The sequence below is a fragment of the Antrostomus carolinensis genome, unplaced genomic scaffold (assembly GCF_000700745.2).
Source record: "Antrostomus carolinensis isolate BGI_N321 unplaced genomic scaffold, ASM70074v2 scaffold40463, whole genome shotgun sequence".
Classification (NCBI taxonomy): Eukaryota; Metazoa; Chordata; class Aves; order Caprimulgiformes; family Caprimulgidae; genus Antrostomus; species Antrostomus carolinensis.
The window spans coordinates 31,766-51,001 of NW_010305239.1; the positions used below are offsets into that span (position 1 = coordinate 31,766).

General features: G+C 37.8%; 1 protein-coding gene across 1 annotated transcript in view; it reads right to left on the bottom strand.

Annotated features, from left to right (window-relative positions):
* The window catches only part of LOC104522436 (synapsin-2-like), a 50,521-nt gene that overhangs the window by 10,536 nt on the left and 20,749 nt on the right, over nucleotides 1-19,236 (bottom strand). The window contains exons 2-4 of the mRNA XM_029084209.1: nucleotides 12,622-12,679; nucleotides 10,197-10,288; nucleotides 5,663-5,819 (exon numbers count right to left, since the gene is read on the bottom strand). Coding sequence (XP_028940042.1) covers nucleotides 5,663-5,819; nucleotides 10,197-10,288; nucleotides 12,622-12,679 — 307 coding nt within the window. The remainder of the gene's footprint in view (nucleotides 1-5,662; nucleotides 5,820-10,196; nucleotides 10,289-12,621; nucleotides 12,680-19,236) is intronic.

The following is a 19,236-nucleotide window of genomic DNA, read 5'->3' on the forward strand; positions in this document are numbered from 1 at the left end:
TGTCACTATGCCAACAGAGTTCACCTCCCTGGAGGCCAAGCCTGCTCAGCACCCAGCTTTCCCATCCATGCAGTGACAGATGCTTCTTCACAAGCTGTTACAACTATGCAGTAGCTTGACACACTACTGTGGGCTTTCTACGTCCCCTCTGTGATTACATCAAGTCAGTATTGCAAACTAAATACAGACTGTTCTGTCAGCGTGGCAACAGCTAATTAAGGTCTCAGAGCTCACAAATGTTTTTTGTAGACCCATTATTACATTGTAGGTCGTGCCATCTCCTTCACCAGAGTAAATGTGTAATTAATGTATCAGCAGATCCTTGAAGTCTTCTATAGTAACCACCGATACGCAGCCTCCCAAGGCGCACTGACAAGAGAAGAGATTTGTGGTCAGCTCAGATGCTGCTACGTTTTGCCTCTGACCCAAAGGAACCAGAACTGCTATCATGGAACTGGACTGCTTTTATGAGAATTTTCTTTCTCTTCAATCATAAGTACTTGTTCTATACAACTGCAGCAATTTTGTAATCTCTGCAGTGAAATGCTTATTGCTATCTGACCCCAGAAGTAGCAATCCAGCTCCTATACCGCATGCAATTAGTGTGTCACAGTCCACATTTAACTGAAACAAAGTGTTCTGTCTATAGCAGCCATGGACACTGAAACTTGCAGCTCTTGACACGTAAGTCAGAGTCTGCACATTTATGATACTCATCAGTCAACTCGACCTCACTGCATAATTCCCCTTATTGGCAATCTGCTCTACACAGCTAATAATACACAGAAAAGAGCTTATAATCATAGAATGGTTTGGGTTGGAAGGGACCTTAAAGCTCATCCAGTTCCAACCCCCCTGCCATCAGCAGGGACACCTTCCACTAGACCAGGTTGCTCAAAGCCTCATCCAACCTGGCCTTCAATAATTCCAGGGAGGAGCAGCCACAGCTTCTCAGGGCAACCTGGGACACTGTCTCACCACCCTCACAGTGAAGAACTTCTTCCTAATATCTAATCTAAACCTCCCCTTTTTCAGCTTAAACCCATTTCCCCTTGTTTTGTCATTAACTGCCCTTATGAAAAGTCCCTCCCCAGCTTTCTTGTAGGCCCCCTGGTAATCTCCAGTATTCCAAGACCTCACCCCCTACCACCAACATTTGCAACTGAAGCTAAAATCAAGAGCAGGGTTCAACTAATGTAAACACATAAGTATGCAAACTTCACATAAATCTTAATGGGAAGTATGCAAAAAGATGCATGCAGGACAGAATAAATTTTTCAAAAATTCAACCCAATACACTGGCAAATCACGAGGTTTTTAGAAATTTTATTTCCCCACCGTGAATCGTAAGCATGAGATTTTACCTGCTACTGCAAGCACTGGCATTATCATCACATCTTCCAGTTCCTTCTGGCCTCTGCAATTACCTACTTTGCTTACCTACACTGCGTACTATCAGAGAGATCACATACAACCTCATCAGCCCCAGTTAAGAAATGTCTCACTCATTTCTTGAATTATATTTTCTAAAGAAAAACAGAGATAATAAAATATCTAGATCGTTACTTTAAATAATATCAAATCATAATTTGAGTAATTACATATATGTTTTCTTTTTACTATTATAAAACTTTCATAAATGCTTTACAACAGGCTCTGCACACCATTAGACATGAGGAATATTACAGGATGGATCCAACTAGGAAAGCATACATTTTTCCTCACCTTAACTCGATGTAACTGTAAACTAAGCCAGGTAAAATTTTTATCTCATCTGAACGGGACAAGTCAGGCACAAGATTATTACTCTGCAGCATGACAATGCAATGAAATATTCCAACACACTAAGAGAGGGTATGAATCTTAAAATGGCTCCTCCACGGTACTGCACACGCTCAGTAACAAAGCACTTAGTCTTTATTTATAAAACTCATGCTTCCCCCCCTAGGTAAGGAGCTTTCTGACATTCCTACCAGCATTTAAGGGAAATCCATATTACAAGCCAGGATCATGAATTTTCATGAGGTAGGTGGTAAGTATTATCACAGAAGTGAAATAACAGGTGTACTGTAATACTCCCAAACCATTCACATATTTCAGTATGCAAACACCTCACCACACACATTCATTTCAATATTTTCTTTGCCATGGTTGCTAGGATTCTAAATTTTTACAGGGTTATACGGTGCTTTGAACTTTTGACATGCATTTGAAGGATCTACTTACGTCCTGACACCGGAAAACACAAGCTTTAAGACTTGTTTGCCGAAAGGTTTTTAGTATGTTCCTGGCAGCCTTCCCACCACACCCCCATTTTTCAGTAATATACCTCAGATCAAATACAAATTTGCTGACTTTCTGTTGGCAAAGGCATAGAAACCCATGTGGGTCTGCAGGCACAGTACAAAAAAAGAGTTCTGCTGAAAAGTTAAGGGCCGGTGCTTCGGTTTCTAATGCAGGGTGTGAATGTGCCCTCTGGGTTGAAAAGAGATTTTTACTTATAGCTTTAGCCAGAGTTCTGATTTATAATTTTTCATAAGACTTTTGAACCTGCAATTTTTAAAGAAATAGCTTTCATAAAAGTACCAGGTCACCCATGTTAACAAAAAGGAATTGTCCAGAAAGGCATCTTTACACGCTATGAAGAAAAGGGCTAATCAATGGTGTATCCAAGCACACGCCTGCTTACTGGCACCACTGCAAAACTGACACGGACACCCACGACTGCTGAACATGCTTCCTGAAAAGATGCACTTTATAAAAAGATAGAGATGTGTAAGAAGTGGGATCTACTTTTATTTTTATATGGATGTTAAGATTACAAATAATATAAAATGTAATCGGAATTAGAATGAATTCTAGTACTTAAGCCATGATGAAAAAGACAGAAATGTAAATTAAAAAATGGTCTTAACTGCAAACATACAATTTCAGTTTCACCAAATCATGAAGTTGAGTACATAAGAGATTAGACAGGCAGGCGGTTCAATACCTTCAATCAGTGCAGTAAATGTTGAACTGCTTTTTTATCAAGCAACTTGCAGAATAACTGCTAGTTTTTTCCAGTTACAGTTTAACTAAGTTTCTATCAGTTCAGCTTAAATACGTGTCACTGTAACAGCGGGGAACACTGCTGAATTCACTGGCATGAGGTACCACGTCCAAGTCAGGTGTGATCAAACAAGCTAGAAGGTAATACTGGCAAAACCAGCAGTCCCTGGGTTCTGTTGCATTATTTTAACATTCATTAAATTGGCTGAATCAAAGGATCAGTGGATTTTTACCCTCAGAGTACTTATTCTGGCCACGGGTTAAACAAGTTTCCATGACTTCTTGCAGTGTTTACCTTTCCTACATCTGATAAAGATGCCATGATGCTCTAGGTTGAACAAGGTTGTCTCTACATCTCCCACTACCACAAAGTCAGAATATTCCAAGTTAAATGCCCAAACAAGCCCCCTCATGTCTGTACAGAAACTATTTTTGTGCTCACATCAAAAGGACACGCTCCTAAGTAGGATCCAACTCAAGTTCAGTGCCACCACACATTCAGAATGGGACTGATCTCACATTTGCAGGCTTAGCTTATGGCCACAGGTAGTTAAAATACTGAACTGAGGACACTGGAGCAGCAAAGCATGATGGTGTTCACAACACAGGAACCTTTGCTACTCCACCTCACTGTCCATGGACGTGCAGGGGGGACACACACTCAGGTCCTGCTCTCTCTATTATGCACCTTAATGAGAACAACTTCAGGGAATTACAGGAGATAATTAAAACGTGAAAGAAGGTAATTTGAAGCACGTGTCCTGTCTGAGACTTTAAAATGTCACTAGAACAGTTATTTCTGAGAGGAAGTTCCTAAGAGATGTGAAACGGACTTTTGTTGAGGCTGTGCAAATTTTAAGTGTTTCAAACAACTCATATTTTAGCTGTCAGATGTATGAATGGCAAGGTGGAAACTCTCAAAGAGGAAAAAAACAAAATCATTCTTTATGTTCAAATAAAATCAAATCAGCTGAAAAATATTTTCATTTCATTTATATCTAGGCTGAGACAAACTACAGAAATTTCATCCAAAAAGGGAATTTTTGCAAAAAGCAAAGATACAGAGATACTCCAAATTTGAGTAAGATCTTATAAGCATAATTCTTTTTTTTTTTTTTTTTTTTGGTGTGGTGTATTGTATAGAACAAAAAAAAAGATATGGAACATGACTTAATTCTTGTACACATGTAACCTTACCTTTGCTTTTGCTAGGTCTTCCAGTTACTATAATAAATATTCCTACAACTCCCCATTACTCCTAGTTTTAAGAGTGAAAAATCAGCACAGAAATTCTGTGTGCAACAAGACCAGTTGTAAGAGAGAGATTTCTTTACTGGTTTGGTGGAAGAATGTCCATGACTCTAATGCCACCAGAAACATATCACAAGGAGGAATTATTCCTTTACTTTTTATTGCATCGTTATTGCATATAAATGCTACTGTCACTGCTTCACCACCCCACTGTACTGCATAGAGTGAATCAAAGCATTAAGAAATGCCACACAGCATAGAAAATGTGATTTATTAAAATAATGGAATCAGCTATGTTTAATATGTATTCTGAGAAGTTATAAATGCTCTATCAATTATTTATTCCTCGCTGTAGTTTACTGCAACATAAAGTATATTAAGATTAGCTGCAAGAGGTAGATGTTAAAATCCGCCAACAGTTTTTTGGAAAGATTTTTATAGTAAGTGTGAAAAAATAAAATTTTTCAAGGTAATAATAAGGATTACAGTAAAACTTCTCTTCAGTGTGAAAAATACTGAAAACTGTTCTTTTCTTACCTAATCAGAGGAAAAAATGAAGCTTTGGCTATTTATAACACGTGGTATTCTTTAAAGTTTCATTAAGTCATGGGCAACTGAATATATCTATTGCTGGAATAGTGACTGCACCATTGATAACTATCTTCTACAGTACCACACTTCAACTTGTTGCTACTAATGTTTAGTTCTCTGTGAACCAAAAAGATCACCAAATTCCACCTCCATCACCACAAAGCATTTAATGAAAAACTGAATTGCCTTCTACACTGAAACTAGCAAATATCAGTGATTCCCCAGTGTACCACATTACTTTAGGTGTAACTGAAAGGACCAACTCCTCCCCATATGCACAAGATTATGAAAAAGGCTTTCAAATGAGGAAACTAATAGTTTCAGACTTCCTTGCTAAAGCACAGCCCCAAATATTTCACTGGGGTGTAGAAAACACTGGTTAAAAGTCTGTTTAAATTACATTCAAAACCACAAATATGAAAAATATTCTCAGCTTGCTTTTCCCAGACAAATTGTGAATAAACACACTTTCCTCACTTGAGGAAGCATGTTAGCAGGGGACAGGCATTCCATTTCCTTGCTTATTCATTATTTGTACTACAAATATTTTTTTTCTCTGTCTCCACGCTGCCTACACTAGCTCTTTGAAAAAACAACGTAAATACCTGAGTTTACTTTTTATTCCTTTCACTATTGCTTCACTGCTCTGCTACGTAACTTCGCATTTGATGCTCAGTATTAATCAAAGGGAACTAAACAACCAAACAACGACAAAAAACCGTCATTCTTTTGGCAGCAAAAGAACTTTTCAGCACAGAACTTCACTTACCACCCAGGGCTTGTCACAGAAGTTATAGATTGATTCCAGGGAGTTGACACTAGGGATGCCTGCGTACTGCATTCCAATGATCAAGTTACGGAAATCTTCATTCTCTGCCATACTGAATGAATGCTGTCGAACGAGGACAAAATCAGGCCTGAATGACCTAGCAAGAAAAAGAGACGTTGCTAATAGTCAATGATCAAATTGGTTTTCCTTCAATAGCAAAATCTTAAAAGGGAAAAATGTCAGGCTGATGGATAGAGAAGTACTAAAAGAACACTCAAAATGAAGGTAAATGCTACAAGAGGTGGAAGAATTATTATGGCTTTACAAAAATCTGTACTGTATTATTTCTCAACCGCTGTTCAGAAAACATCAGCAGCCAGTCAATAATGTGACCCCATTAGGAGGAGAGACAAATTATCATTTTCAGGTTGTTTTCCCACTGAAAGACAAATCACATATATAAACACTGAGTATGTTCTTAGTTCATGTACACCAGTTCCTGAGCAATGACAACCGAAAATAAAGCAGGCAAATGTCTCGGCCAGAAACATACGCTTCTTGGGAACATTTTTTTTCCACAACTATTGTCCAACTGTTTTGAAAACAGTAAGAGATGAAGCAACCCCATTGCTTGCAAAAGGAATCATACCGTAATTGGAGATAATCACAATTCCATTTTTGATCAAGACACGTGTCAGAATGAATTTCTAAACTTACAACTGCACTTTTTTTTTTTCCTCTTTCTCTCCTGTATCTGATCAGGATTTCTCCTGTTGCAGCCTCTGTGGCTCTTGTCCTGTCACCAAGCACCTTTGAGAACAGTCTGACAGAAGACATAATGTCACAGGACAGAGCCACCGGTACAGGGGCAATTCGCTCCTAAACTTGGCTGTTGAAAGCCTCACCTTCTTATTCAAATTTCAGAGGTGGAAAAAACACTGATTAGCTTGAAGCTACCAACCTCCTGAAAGAGGTATAACTGCAGGGTAAATTAAATTAGTGTAGTAAATCAGTGTAACTATTTACATGCCTTGAATAAATATAATCTGTGTACTGGAGTGAAAAATTCAGAAGAGTACAAAATGATTCAGCAATCTCTCACTCTAGTAAAACAAAACCAAACCAAAACAAATAAAATTGATGTTAAAATTGCTTAAGCAGTTTTGAGATTCCAGCCTGAATGCAGCAGTCAAACTATATTAGCTGGATGAGTTGGCTTTCAAACGGAAAGCGTGATTTGACGAAAGCAACAGAATAAAGATTTCCTGTCAAGAGTCATTAAAATGGCACTGTAGCCCAGTGATCAAAACTTGTCAAGAAATGCTTGCCTTTAACTAATTAAAAAAAAAAAAGTAGCATAGTTCTGAGAATTTGTGATCTAGGTTTCATGGTGGTATGCCAAGTGTTTGAAACAAGGCAATTCAATTTCCTAGAACAGCATGAGTACAATACTTCGAGGACTAATGATGCCTTAATCAAAACTGCAGACCACTCGGTGAAAGGAAGAGATGATCTCTCTTGTTTAAAATAGTGCTGGGGCAATTACACATCATCTCAAAGAAAACACTGTGTTTTTAAATAAAGTAAAGAATAGAAAGTGTCCTTTAAAATACCAGATTAATGAAACAATTAGGGCACTGGGGGAATGTACTTCTTTTCCAAGAAAATATATATTTTGCTTTGCAAAAACTCCTCAAAACGACACAATTGTTATAGTTCTGTAATTACCGCTGGACAGATGGACTGTGAAGCTCATGAGAAAAATTTTAATCCTGGTTCAAGCATTTTTAAGATCCAAAATCTCAGCATTATGTACCATGAGATATCATTTTTCACGGTTTGATTTTCATTCACAAAAATGAAACAAGCAGGTGCCTGTTACACAGTTTTTTCCTCCTAAACTAAGGCAGCAAAATTTTGTCATTTAAATTTCTATGGTTTTACTAATATTTAGCTCATCAATCTATGATACAAGGTTACTTTGGACCTCACATTAATAATACATAAGACTTTTCATCTCAGATGAGCAGGACCAGCAGTTTCTCCCATCTCTCTTGTTGATAGTTGAGACAGACAGAAATAAAGGAACACGCCACACATCCTACTGTCTGACCCATATTTAATGCTGGATTTTAAATGAAGTCTCTTCTCAACCAAACATGTAAGGTAATATCCATCAGTACCTCTGCATTCCTTACTGACACAAGGAGCACATTCCAAGCTTCAGGTAATAAACTTCACAAACCAACATAAGGTTTAAAGCAACATAAAGACCAGCACGTATCTGAAGATACAGAACATTTATGAAAAATATTTTTGTTTTTCTAAAATATCCTGTATCTCCAGCTGGTAGCCCAGAAGGTCAACCATATCCTGGACTGCATCAAGAGAAGTGTGGCCAGCAGGCCGAGGGAGGTGATTCTCCCCCTCTACTCCGCTCTCGTAAGGCCCCACCTGGAATACTGTGTCCAGTTCTGGAGCCCCCATCACAAGAGAGACCTGGAGCAGCTAGAACAAGTCCAGAGGAGGCCACGAGGATGATCCAAGGGCTGGAGCACCTCTCCTATGAGGACAGGCTGAGAGAGTTGGGGCTGTTCAGCCTGGAGAAGAGAAGGCTCCGGGGAGATCTTATAGCGGCCTCCCAGTACCTGAAGGGGCTACAAGAAAGCTGGGGAGGGACTTTTCCTAAGGGCAGTTAATGACAAAACAAGGGGAAATGGGTTTAAAATGAAAGAGGGGAGGTTTAGATGAGATATTAGGAAGAAGTTCTTCACTGTGAGGGTGGTCAGACAGTGTCCCAGGTTGCCCAGAGAAGCTATGGCTGCTCCTCCCTGGAAGTGTTGAAGGCCAGGTTGGATGAGGCTTTGAGCAACCTGGTCTAGTGGAAGGTGTCCCTGCTGCTGGCAGGGGGGTTGGGACTGGATGATCTTTAAGGTCCCTTCCAATCCAAACCATTCTATGATTCTATAAGTTATCATAGAAACAGAGAACTGCTGTCCCATCATGTCTGCGTACCCTTCTCACACGAGAAGGCATGCACACATATACAGATATCTCACACACATTTCAGTGGCATTTATCCACTACAGGTAGTTCTATTTGGTTTAATAAATTATTCATAGAACTGGTAGCATTATAAAATCCTTTGTCATCTCACAATCAGAGTTATCTGATGGCACAACAAGATTTCTCTATATCTTAACATAATTAGCAGTTTTACCAAGTTTTCTCATAAACTGCAAACACACATCTTTGTAGATGCCATTTTCTGGAGGTTCACAGCTCACGTTAAGTACTGACATGTTTTGATGCTAACTTGGCCTCAATATTTTTGTTCTGTTTGGCAAACACTCTACCGAGAAACCACTAAGGACCAGTGATCAAGATTTCCTGGCTCCAAAACTTCTATCATTGAGGAAAAAAACCACCACCAACAACAAAGAAACCTCTAAAAAAAAAATATCGAATCTCTTACTCTCCTAAGAAAATAATCTTGTGGATTTGGCATAAGTGGTTATTGTATTAAGCTGCAGTATTTTTAGAACACACAAGGGATTAAACAGTTGTGAGTTTTAAAGCATAAAGTACAGTTTATTGTCAGTAATTTTTTCCTGATTTTTTTTAACAAGAATGAGTAGAAATTTTCAAATCTTTTATTTGGACAGATGTTGTGCAAAAACACGAAGATACAAGCTGTAAACTGTCCAGCTCCCTGAACTCTTACTCCTGCCTAAAGCTAAGCACAAGCAGTAAACTACCAGGTCACTGTTAGTGACTTGACCTACCTTTCTGAATGTAACTGATCAGCCAAACAACTGCTACACTAAACTCACACTGAACTGCACTGGCTACAACAGGAGTAATTCCCATAGATCACGTAAATATAGGACTGCCTGAAATAATTTTGCTAATACTAATGTAAGCTTTTACTTTGCCCAGATGTAGCCCTGTTTTCTTCCCTTAATTTTACAAGGCTGTTGATGTCCTCACTGAAGATAATGGTAAAATTACCCTGCCTTTAATTGGAATAATCCTTTTTTGGACAAAACAGCCTATTGGGAGATCTCAGGCTTTTAAATGGTAATCTTTCAAACAGTGATAGTCCAGTAACTATCCTGAGAAATGCTATGACCTGGCCTGTTTCAATAGAAAATACTCAACACGGGAAATAAATATTGTTCATCTGGAAAAGGCTGGCTTGTACAAAATCACCAAAACTGTCTGTATTTCTGAAGCAAAGATAAGATCCAAATCAATAACTAACTCCCAATCATGTATTCTTTATACCAGACTTCATTCCCATCTTAATCAAATCCATCCTTCATGTGATCAAAATGTTGAGCTATTTCACCCGTCACAAACAGGACTTACTGCTCAGACACTTTATTCCCCGCTTTTCATGGCAATGACCAGGGTGTGTTACATCAGTCAAAATCCCTATCGTACACATACAAGAAAATCATTCAGTATCTTTTACACACATCCATTACACCATTTATTGCCTTTTGCTGTTATTCTATTTAGTTTTTCTTACCTGACAACTTTAGTGCCATTTCGAAATACTTGGATATCTACAGCGTAATTGCCATCAGCATGAGCAATCAAGTTGATTTCTGAAAATTCTGCCTATGAAAAGAAGACTCACATCAGTCAGTCTGGTTAATTTTACCTTTATTTTCCTAGATCCCTTCTTTTAACTATTAGAACTGCTGACAATCTACGTTTGGAAAATAATGAGCGCTAAGAGGATATTAATCCAACAGTATTTACCATCTATGACACATCACATTTGAATAAATTCTAATACAAAGAAAGTAAAAACCAAAAAACCTGTATGAAAGACGACTGTGGGGCAGTAGCAACTGTATTCATGTCTGCATGGAAGTGTAGAGATTATATTTTTTATTTGATTTTGTTTTTAAGAGATTAGACTTTAAGAGATTAGACTCAACAAACATACGTAAAGTTTTGAAGAAAACAGTACAAAAGTAATGTTAAAATAACTATGATAAATATTTTCTTATAACTTTTCATGTCTCATCATATACTTTACTCCTTTCTATTTCCTTCATGTGCATTTACTCATCTTTTAAAATGATCTAGTGCTAATAAACAATTGATTCACAAAATTCACAAATAAAGAGCTTTTTCAAAGTATCTTCTCACACTGGAAATGCAGAATTTAAAAGGAATCACTTCCATACTCTGAATCTACAGTTATTTGAAAGGAAAGGACAGGATGTTTTCCATTTATCCACAGTCTTTCATCAGCTTAAACTCTCAAGGCACTTTACAATAACATTACACAGCAGAATAATTGAAATGCAGCCAACTGTCTTGTAGTGGATAAATAAAAGCGTCTTTGCTATCCCAGACACTAATACAGAAGAGAGAGTGTCAGAATTCTCATTAGTCTCCTCTTGAAAACTGCTATCACCCAAAGTCTTCCTAACTCAAATCTGTGCGAGGCTTTCAGAGCTCAGTGTTCAGTCAAGGCAAGTGTTGACTATTCTAACCACTATTCCAACTCAGCAGCTTAAGTATGTGCTTGATTTCTCTTCACTAAATCCCATATGCTTATATATTTTCTTGGATCAGTGTTACCATGTTCTAAACACAAGGGGCAGTTTTAAGATGATCGTAAAAACAGTGCAAATGGTGAGAGACTGAAATATTTGTGTAAGTGCTGACAATGTTAAAGAATCACTTAACATCTATTTAATCCGAGATTGACAACTGAGGTCTCCAATTCATATTTAACATTTACAAGGATTCACAATACAGATTTTGTAGTTTAAAACCTTAGTCCATGATAGAAAACATTGTGTGTTATAGACAGGTTGCTGTAAGTAGTACAAAAATAAAACCATGTTCTCTGGTATTAGCAAAAGAACATTGAAGTAAGTAGTTGTCAGTAACTCTCTTTGTACACAACTGTCACAGTGTGGATGTGATTAGTACAAAGTGATTAGCAGGGTTCAGAAACTTCCAGTCTCTTACTGATGAAAGGTGGTTCTGGTCCCACCAGAGACCATATGAAGGAAATTCTGGGCTTACACAGAGCTGTTGTTAATATTAAAGAGACAGTGTGCCTGATGTCAACTGCATGGTCTGAGCTAGGTGTGAATGGGATGTGGGGACAAAATAGCTTGTCTCTTTTTTCCCTGTCTCTCCCTCAATACTCTTGAAGATCCCTGGCAAAGCTTTCTGTGTTTCCAAGCCAAGAACACCAGCAGATACTCAGTGGTGTAAAGAATGGAGCAAAGCTAGATGCTGTACTACCACAGTGAATTTAGATAAGCTGAATCCACACAGCTAGTGATAATTTTCCCTCACTCTTTGAAATTCCAATAACAAATCAATTCATTTAAGTACTGAAGCTTCCTACAGTAACATCTATTCATAGAATTCAAGATTGAAAAGCAGTGAAAGAGACTTATTTACTTCCCTAGTTTCAGAAATCTAGCTCAAATAAAATAGTCATAATTCTAATGCAACCTAAATTGTATCTCTACGTTTATTTGGTGCTTTTCTTAAAAAAAAAACAAACCAAAAACCAAACAACAACAAAAAAACCCCAAACAAACAACAACAAAAAAAACCCAAAACCCCAAACACACACCAGCACTGCAACCAGAGCGCACGTAAATTCTTAAACCAAGGAATTAGTGACACATAAATGCAACATGTAATTCATGGAGTGTCTGGGAAATTCACAGTCCCTAAGCAACAGCTTTTGAATATTACTTGTTTTTAATGTTGTGCAAATTTTGGACAGAATCTTCTAAACAGAGTCACATTAGAATGAAATACAATTAAATCTTACTTAATGTGAGAGGTTTTTTTTTTTTCAAGTACAAAGGACAATGTATCTATCTATATATATACATGCATATATATAGATATATGTATAAATACACAAATATAAAAATAACATTCAGATGAAGTCATTTAGTTACCTGTTCAACCTTTATGTCATATTCTCCATGGACCTTTTTTCCACGAAAAGCCTTGGCCCTGCAGGAAAACAGAGAGAGAAAATCAAGGATATATGTATCTGTAATCACTAGCTACATAAAGCTTCCTGTATGGCCTTCAGTACCTTGAAAATACAGATATTTTCTGTATTGAATCTACCTACTACCCTTACAAAAGTCCTCTTTCTTTTGACATCCTTGTATTCTTAACATCCCATCACACAGTATTTTGTGATGAAAAGCGTATACAATGTGATTTTCAGCATTAAAGGGTATCCTAAAGTAAACAGAAATATATATTTCACAATTAGTTATTAATACAAGATGAGTACCACTAAAAAGAGGCAATCCTGCTCTCATTAAAGTCAACAATGCCAGTGGAAATCCATTTCAATGTGAACAACATCCGAACTACCACTCATGTTAAACTTTATCCACTTAGTTTATTTAGAAAAAACAGTTTATTGGAAACACTATGCTTAGAAACTTTATATTGTTTTTAAAGAAAGAATCAGAGGTACTGCAGACTGTTGTCACCAAGTTTGCACATGCCTGATTTACTAATCAGTTTTGCTTTTTCTAGACTATAACTTGAGACAATAATTAATCTGAAGGAGGGTTTATGAGTAATTATTATGCACCAGGATTGCTGTGATAAAACAGAACTGAATTCAGTGATCCTGTCTCCCAGGCCTGGGAATCTGTCAGCTGTACGCCCTGGGCAGCACGTTTCTGCTTTGGAGTCAATGGGAATTAAATAATCTGTTGGTAAAAGGGAACTACTCAAACACTCTTAAGTTGGAAAAGGGATATGGTAGCAGTTTCTCTCTCCACCTTTTTTGCTCAAGTCAAAGCTTAAAGTACCATTCCCACTTTTATTACATGCAAGCAAAAAGCTGGTGCATGCTCAGGATAACGTCATCAAATATTTTTTCCAATAACAAAAGTAGAAGCTAAATATACTGTGTCACAAGTCTAACAAAGAAATACCATTCATCATTTAGTTTTCTTTCCAAAATTGTTCTGAAATTCCACATGAATATAAAAATTATCTCTTGAAAACTCTAAAGATGTCTGGACATGGCTTAGGATTTATAACATCATTTATGCTGAAGCATCAGCTGGCCCATGCTAATCTAGTAGGTGCAGGAAAACCAAGGACATCTGGGAGAAGTCTACAAAAGCCACAGATCAGAGAGGAAGGTCTCAAGTTCAAAGATAACAGCACAACTGCCTCAGGAGAGAAGCAACCAGTCTGTAACAACAGACAGTTTAAATGTCTCTGAAAAACTAAGATTGACCACTTTGAAAGACACAACTGCAATTCTGATCCCCATGAATTTAACAGTAATGTTACTGTTGAATTTTACTGGGAACAGGATGAGCTCCTAGATTTTATTTCTGACGCAGCAACAGGTGAGGTAAATGCATTATTGGACATCACACAACACAAATTCAAGTTAAATAGAAGTAGGTTGGCTACAGAACACAATAAATGTTACACTGCCTCTTGAACTCTGAAAAACAGGCTTAGAGTCATACTCAGCTTCTTCGAAGCTGAATGGTTCCTTGAACCAACAGAGATCGAACCTCCACAATGCTCAGCCTAACAAATATTAGCAACTGAGAGAAAATGAAAACAGGAAAGCACAAAGAGCCCAAGGCAAGCTCTTCAATGCTTTAGTGCCAAGTCCATTACACATACTGAAAGTGTGCAAAATGTTAGTTAAGGTGAGATGCTATTTCTCTAAATTCAGTCTTTCTATTTAAACATCATTTAGATGAGGCAAGTTTTAAACAGCTAAACTCTGGCATGATTCACATTTCAACAAATGACTTCAGCTTTGAAAATAAACAGTAATAGTAAGTACTGAGGTGAAGCAATCTAAGGCTTGAAAACAAAGCCTTGTGACATTTAAATATTTAAAGAGACTTAATTTCAAAGTAGCTTTAACCAACACCTTTTATTAAAATTTATAATACTGAGTAATATTCTCCAAATGTTGAGCCACAAACTGCAAAAATTTATCTTCATATCTCTAAAAAATAACTTACAACAAAAAGCCATGACTCAGTCATTTCAGAACAAGCTCTAAGAAGTTCTTAGCATGAGTTTGCTGTGAAATAGAATCTAGTTTTCAAGTTATTTACTATACTTAGGAAATACAGTCATGCCCTGATTGAATTGTTTCCTATTTGCAATATGAGAAGTGTGCAATCCTATCAAATACATTTATTACATGCTTAAATTAATATTTTTTTACTGAGGGGAGATAGGGACAAAATTCTTTGGTGTTATGGATTTACAGAATTTCACTGAATTTTAGTTTGAAATTCCTGTTACATCTTATTACTCTTCGGACTGGAATATGAAGTTGATACGGAGTATAAACTCTGGGAGCACCTCTGTAGAAAGGAAGCGATGCTTTCAAGGTCAGGGTCTCTAGGCAAGGCAGTTGGGAAGAGCACAAGTTCAGCTGTCAGCACGAATGAAGTTAACAAAACAATTATGTCCCAATTCAAGTAATATTTGGCTGCCCATTGTTGATGACTCCTTGCATTATATGTTGGGAAGAGAAGGAAAGCAAGTTGCACCACTATCTGGGTGAAACTCACTGTGTAAACAAAGCCTCCATGTAGAGAAAACGGACAGCTACTAATGTGAATGTCACCTACTGGAGTTATTAGCATGACCTCAGAATCTTTTCAAAATATATGTAATATTTATGCATTTCTTGCTTCATGTTTCATTTTCTGGATAAAAGTCTTGCACATTTAAAATTAAACAACTACAGAATATACAGTTGCCACTGATGCAGCCTAATGCAAACTCATACTACTTACTGAACTTTGGCAAGGGCAAGGAATGAAGCAGTCATCACTGAAAGTGTTTCAAATAGAGAAAAAAAGACCTAAAATACTCCCCTTCCCTACATACATTTCTGCAGTATCTCGCTGTGCCATGAAATCACACATGGTTTCATTTCATATAAATGAACAAAGCATGGGAACAGGTGATACTTTTGATCCGCAGCAAAATCAACAGGAAAATCATTTGCTAACACACAACAGGTTTCTACCACTTCAGTTTGCGTTCTTTAACACCGCAGCGATGAGCTTATCGGAAACAGTCCTTATCAAAGTCAAAAGTATGCTTCCAGCAAGTAACTGGGATCCAGTCCTGCAAACCACTGCTCATGTGTGTAAGCCTCCTGTTTTCACAGCACCACATACCCTACACACCACAATCTGCGCTTGTCAGTGCAGTGCAGCACTTGGAGTCTCATTTCTGCCCTAAGAACATAACGTGCACAGGAATCCATTCCATTGGCACACTGATTTCAGGGCCTGTCTCCACAGTGAACTGGGAACTAATTACCGATCATAGAATCATAGAATGGTTTGGGTTGGAAGGGACCTTAAAGCTCATCCAGTTCCACCCCCCCTGCCATCAGCAGGGACCCCTTCCACTAGACCAGGTTGCTCAAAGCCTCATCCAACCTGGCCTTCAACACTTCCAGGGAGGGGGCATCTACAACTTCCTTGGCCAACCTGTTCCAGTGTCTGACCACCCTCACAGTGAAGAACTTCTTCCTAATATCTCATATAAACCTCCCCTCTTTCAGCTTAAACCCATTTCCCCTTGTTTTGTCATTAACTGCCCTTATGAAAAGTCCTTCCCCAGCTTTCTTGTAGGCCCCCTTCAGGTACTGATCCTATCAATAAGGAGACTGTATCCTCAAAAATAATTATAAGTGGCAGTTTACTACAATAGGGCAAAAATCTGTTCATCATTTAGAACGGTAGCACCCTCTGGAGTACAAAATTGTGGATTCTCAACTGTAAACAGCTAGCATAAGTCACTTCAAGCAAGGTAAGGCACATATATATATATACACACGTGGGTGTGTGTATATATATATGTATACACACAAACATAGAGAGCAGTCTCAAATAACCGGTTCATGGGAATGGCCATATGCATGTATAGATTTTTCTGTACTACTGACACAGAACCAGCCAGACTTCCACAAACTTAAAGTCTGGTACAGTGACAGAGGAGAAAAACGTTGAAAAGAAAGCAAACCCAGTCTTCAAGTTCAAACCTGGTCAGAAATAACTAATTAGGGAAAGGAAAAGGAAGTAGATTTAGTCTCAAAGTTTGTGTACCAGAAAAACCATGGTTTGTACGTAGTGCTCTAACTTCATGCTGAATTAGGAACAGTCAAACTACCTCCAACAGTCAGTATTTGCTCTTAATTTCATGGAAATATGAGTGTGTCTAAGATGTCACCAGAATCCCATTTGCACTGCTAGGTGATGCAGTGGCACAGAGCACTAAAAAACACACAAGAGTGGCATAATACATTTGGTAAACTTGTCAACTGTCCTATGAGAAAGTATTGAACAATCTAATGAAATTCTATATATTAGAATTAATATTTCAGTGATATAAACTAGACACATCCTAAGTACATGGTTTTTACAACAGCAGTTTTGTAAATATATATATTTTTTTCCATATGTAATCAAAGGAATCTGCCAAGGAAATAACGGCTTGAAGATGTGATCGTGTATATCATGAAACTGCAGTAAAGGACCTTTTAAAGGAGTAAGAGTATTGCTTCTTCCATATGCTGAGGACTTTCCAGACTGTTATGCGCTTCTGTCAATATATGAAAATCATAAGAAACTGTTACCAAAAGTACACGTATGATAAAATTTGCACAGTACTTTAATTTTATGTGACCTAATCCACAATCTACTGAAACCAGTGGGAATCTCTCTATCAATATCAATGGGCTCTGCAACTGTCTGATAGTATCGAGATTTGCTGTACTGACTTCCAACCAACCAGCTTAGCTAATAAAACTCATCATTGGGAACTGCTGTGATGATGCTATTGTCACCAAGTTATTAAGAATGCTGTAAACATGCTGGTTTTCCATGTTTCTGCAACAAGAGACTGATAAGAGACTGTTATAAAAAATAAAATAGCCTATTTAAAACCTGACTCAAAGACCTTGATAATCTTAAATTTGTTACTCAGATTCTGCAAAGACCTATCTGAACTTAAAACATGTTCTTCTTTTTCTTCTGCACTGTGAAGTTATAGTTTGGCACTTGACCCAACCTGTATTTCACTCTCACCTAAACCAGTTGTTTTCTCAAGCTATTCCTTCATACAGAAATTGTCTTAAAAGCAGCAGACCATCACCACAAAATAAGTGATAGAACATCTCAAATGCATGACTTTGACTTTCAGTAGTACTCCCTGTTGAGTTGGATTTCATTAGATTAATGATAATCTCCATTACCAGGAGCCTGTAAATTTGAACAGCAGCACATTTTATTGGCTCTGAAGTAGCATGGCTTGTATTAACAGGTTCCACAGCTCACATTTGAATCAGGCCAGTTAAGTTTTGCTGTTAATCACTCAGTTTGATGAAATATTATATTCAATGGGAGCACTGTAATGGCAAGGACACATGGATTGCTCTTTCCAATTATTCACTGTGTGATCTGACAATTCACAGACACCCTAGCTGAAAATTGATTCATTTCATAGAAACATTTTTTCCCCAGTCTGACAGGCGGGACGCAATTAACGCAGTCCTTCATTCTAAAGTCACAGCCTAGACTTTTGAAGGGGAAAATATACTGTTCACGTAAAAAAGGAAAGCGCTAGCTTCTGCCAATAACTTAAATCTTTTGAGGTCACAATAGAAATGATTTCTGAACATTTTCTTCTGTGCCTCATGGTACAACATGGCCATTTATTTTTTTTATATATCTTACTGTTTCCACCAGTACAATATATCTCAGTCTTCACTGTATATCCTCACCTGGAATCAGTCTCAACTACTCCTATACCAATCTTGTCAATTGTAATATACAGAAAGATAAATACTAGGAACAGACGCACACACTTATCGTCCTAGTGTATATTAGCAGACAATGGCCTAATATTGGAACCTATCAGAAGGTTAATTCTATAGAGCCACAGGATTTCTTCCTCACTGATCTGCCCAGTTTTTTTGAGGACCACGAGCTACCTGAGCAGTTCAAACTTAACAGGGCGGTAGAAAGCATCCATAGGAAACACTCCTCCTCTGGTACAAGGCTTTCCTTCCCCAACTTCTGTGACTTGGAGCAAAGAACTTTGGTAAATACCTGCTTAAAAAGCAGAGCTCTGCATGCAGCCTTTCCTCTGCAGAGGCACAGAGCCTTTATATCTTCCCCCATTCCCGTTACCATGATGGCTAAACTCAACAAAAAGCAGAGAGTAAACACTTCTCAGTGGAGGATTTTCCTGCCTAGAGAGTAGAGAAGCTGCCCAAAGAGATTCAGCTCTCAATTCAGCCTATTAAAAAGGAAGCATAAACAATCTAGAAATAAAGAATGCAAGCTTATTAAGTAGCAATTATTCTGTCTCCCTTTCTGTGCTGCATATCCCCCTTGCTAGAAAGGGATTTTTTTCAGAATAGCTTTATATGCAGCACCTTCAGAGGCTTCCACAATCCCTGATTAAATCCCCAATTTTTTCTCTTAATTTCCTACCAGCCTTTTCTCTTTTAACAAATCCTCCTATCCCCC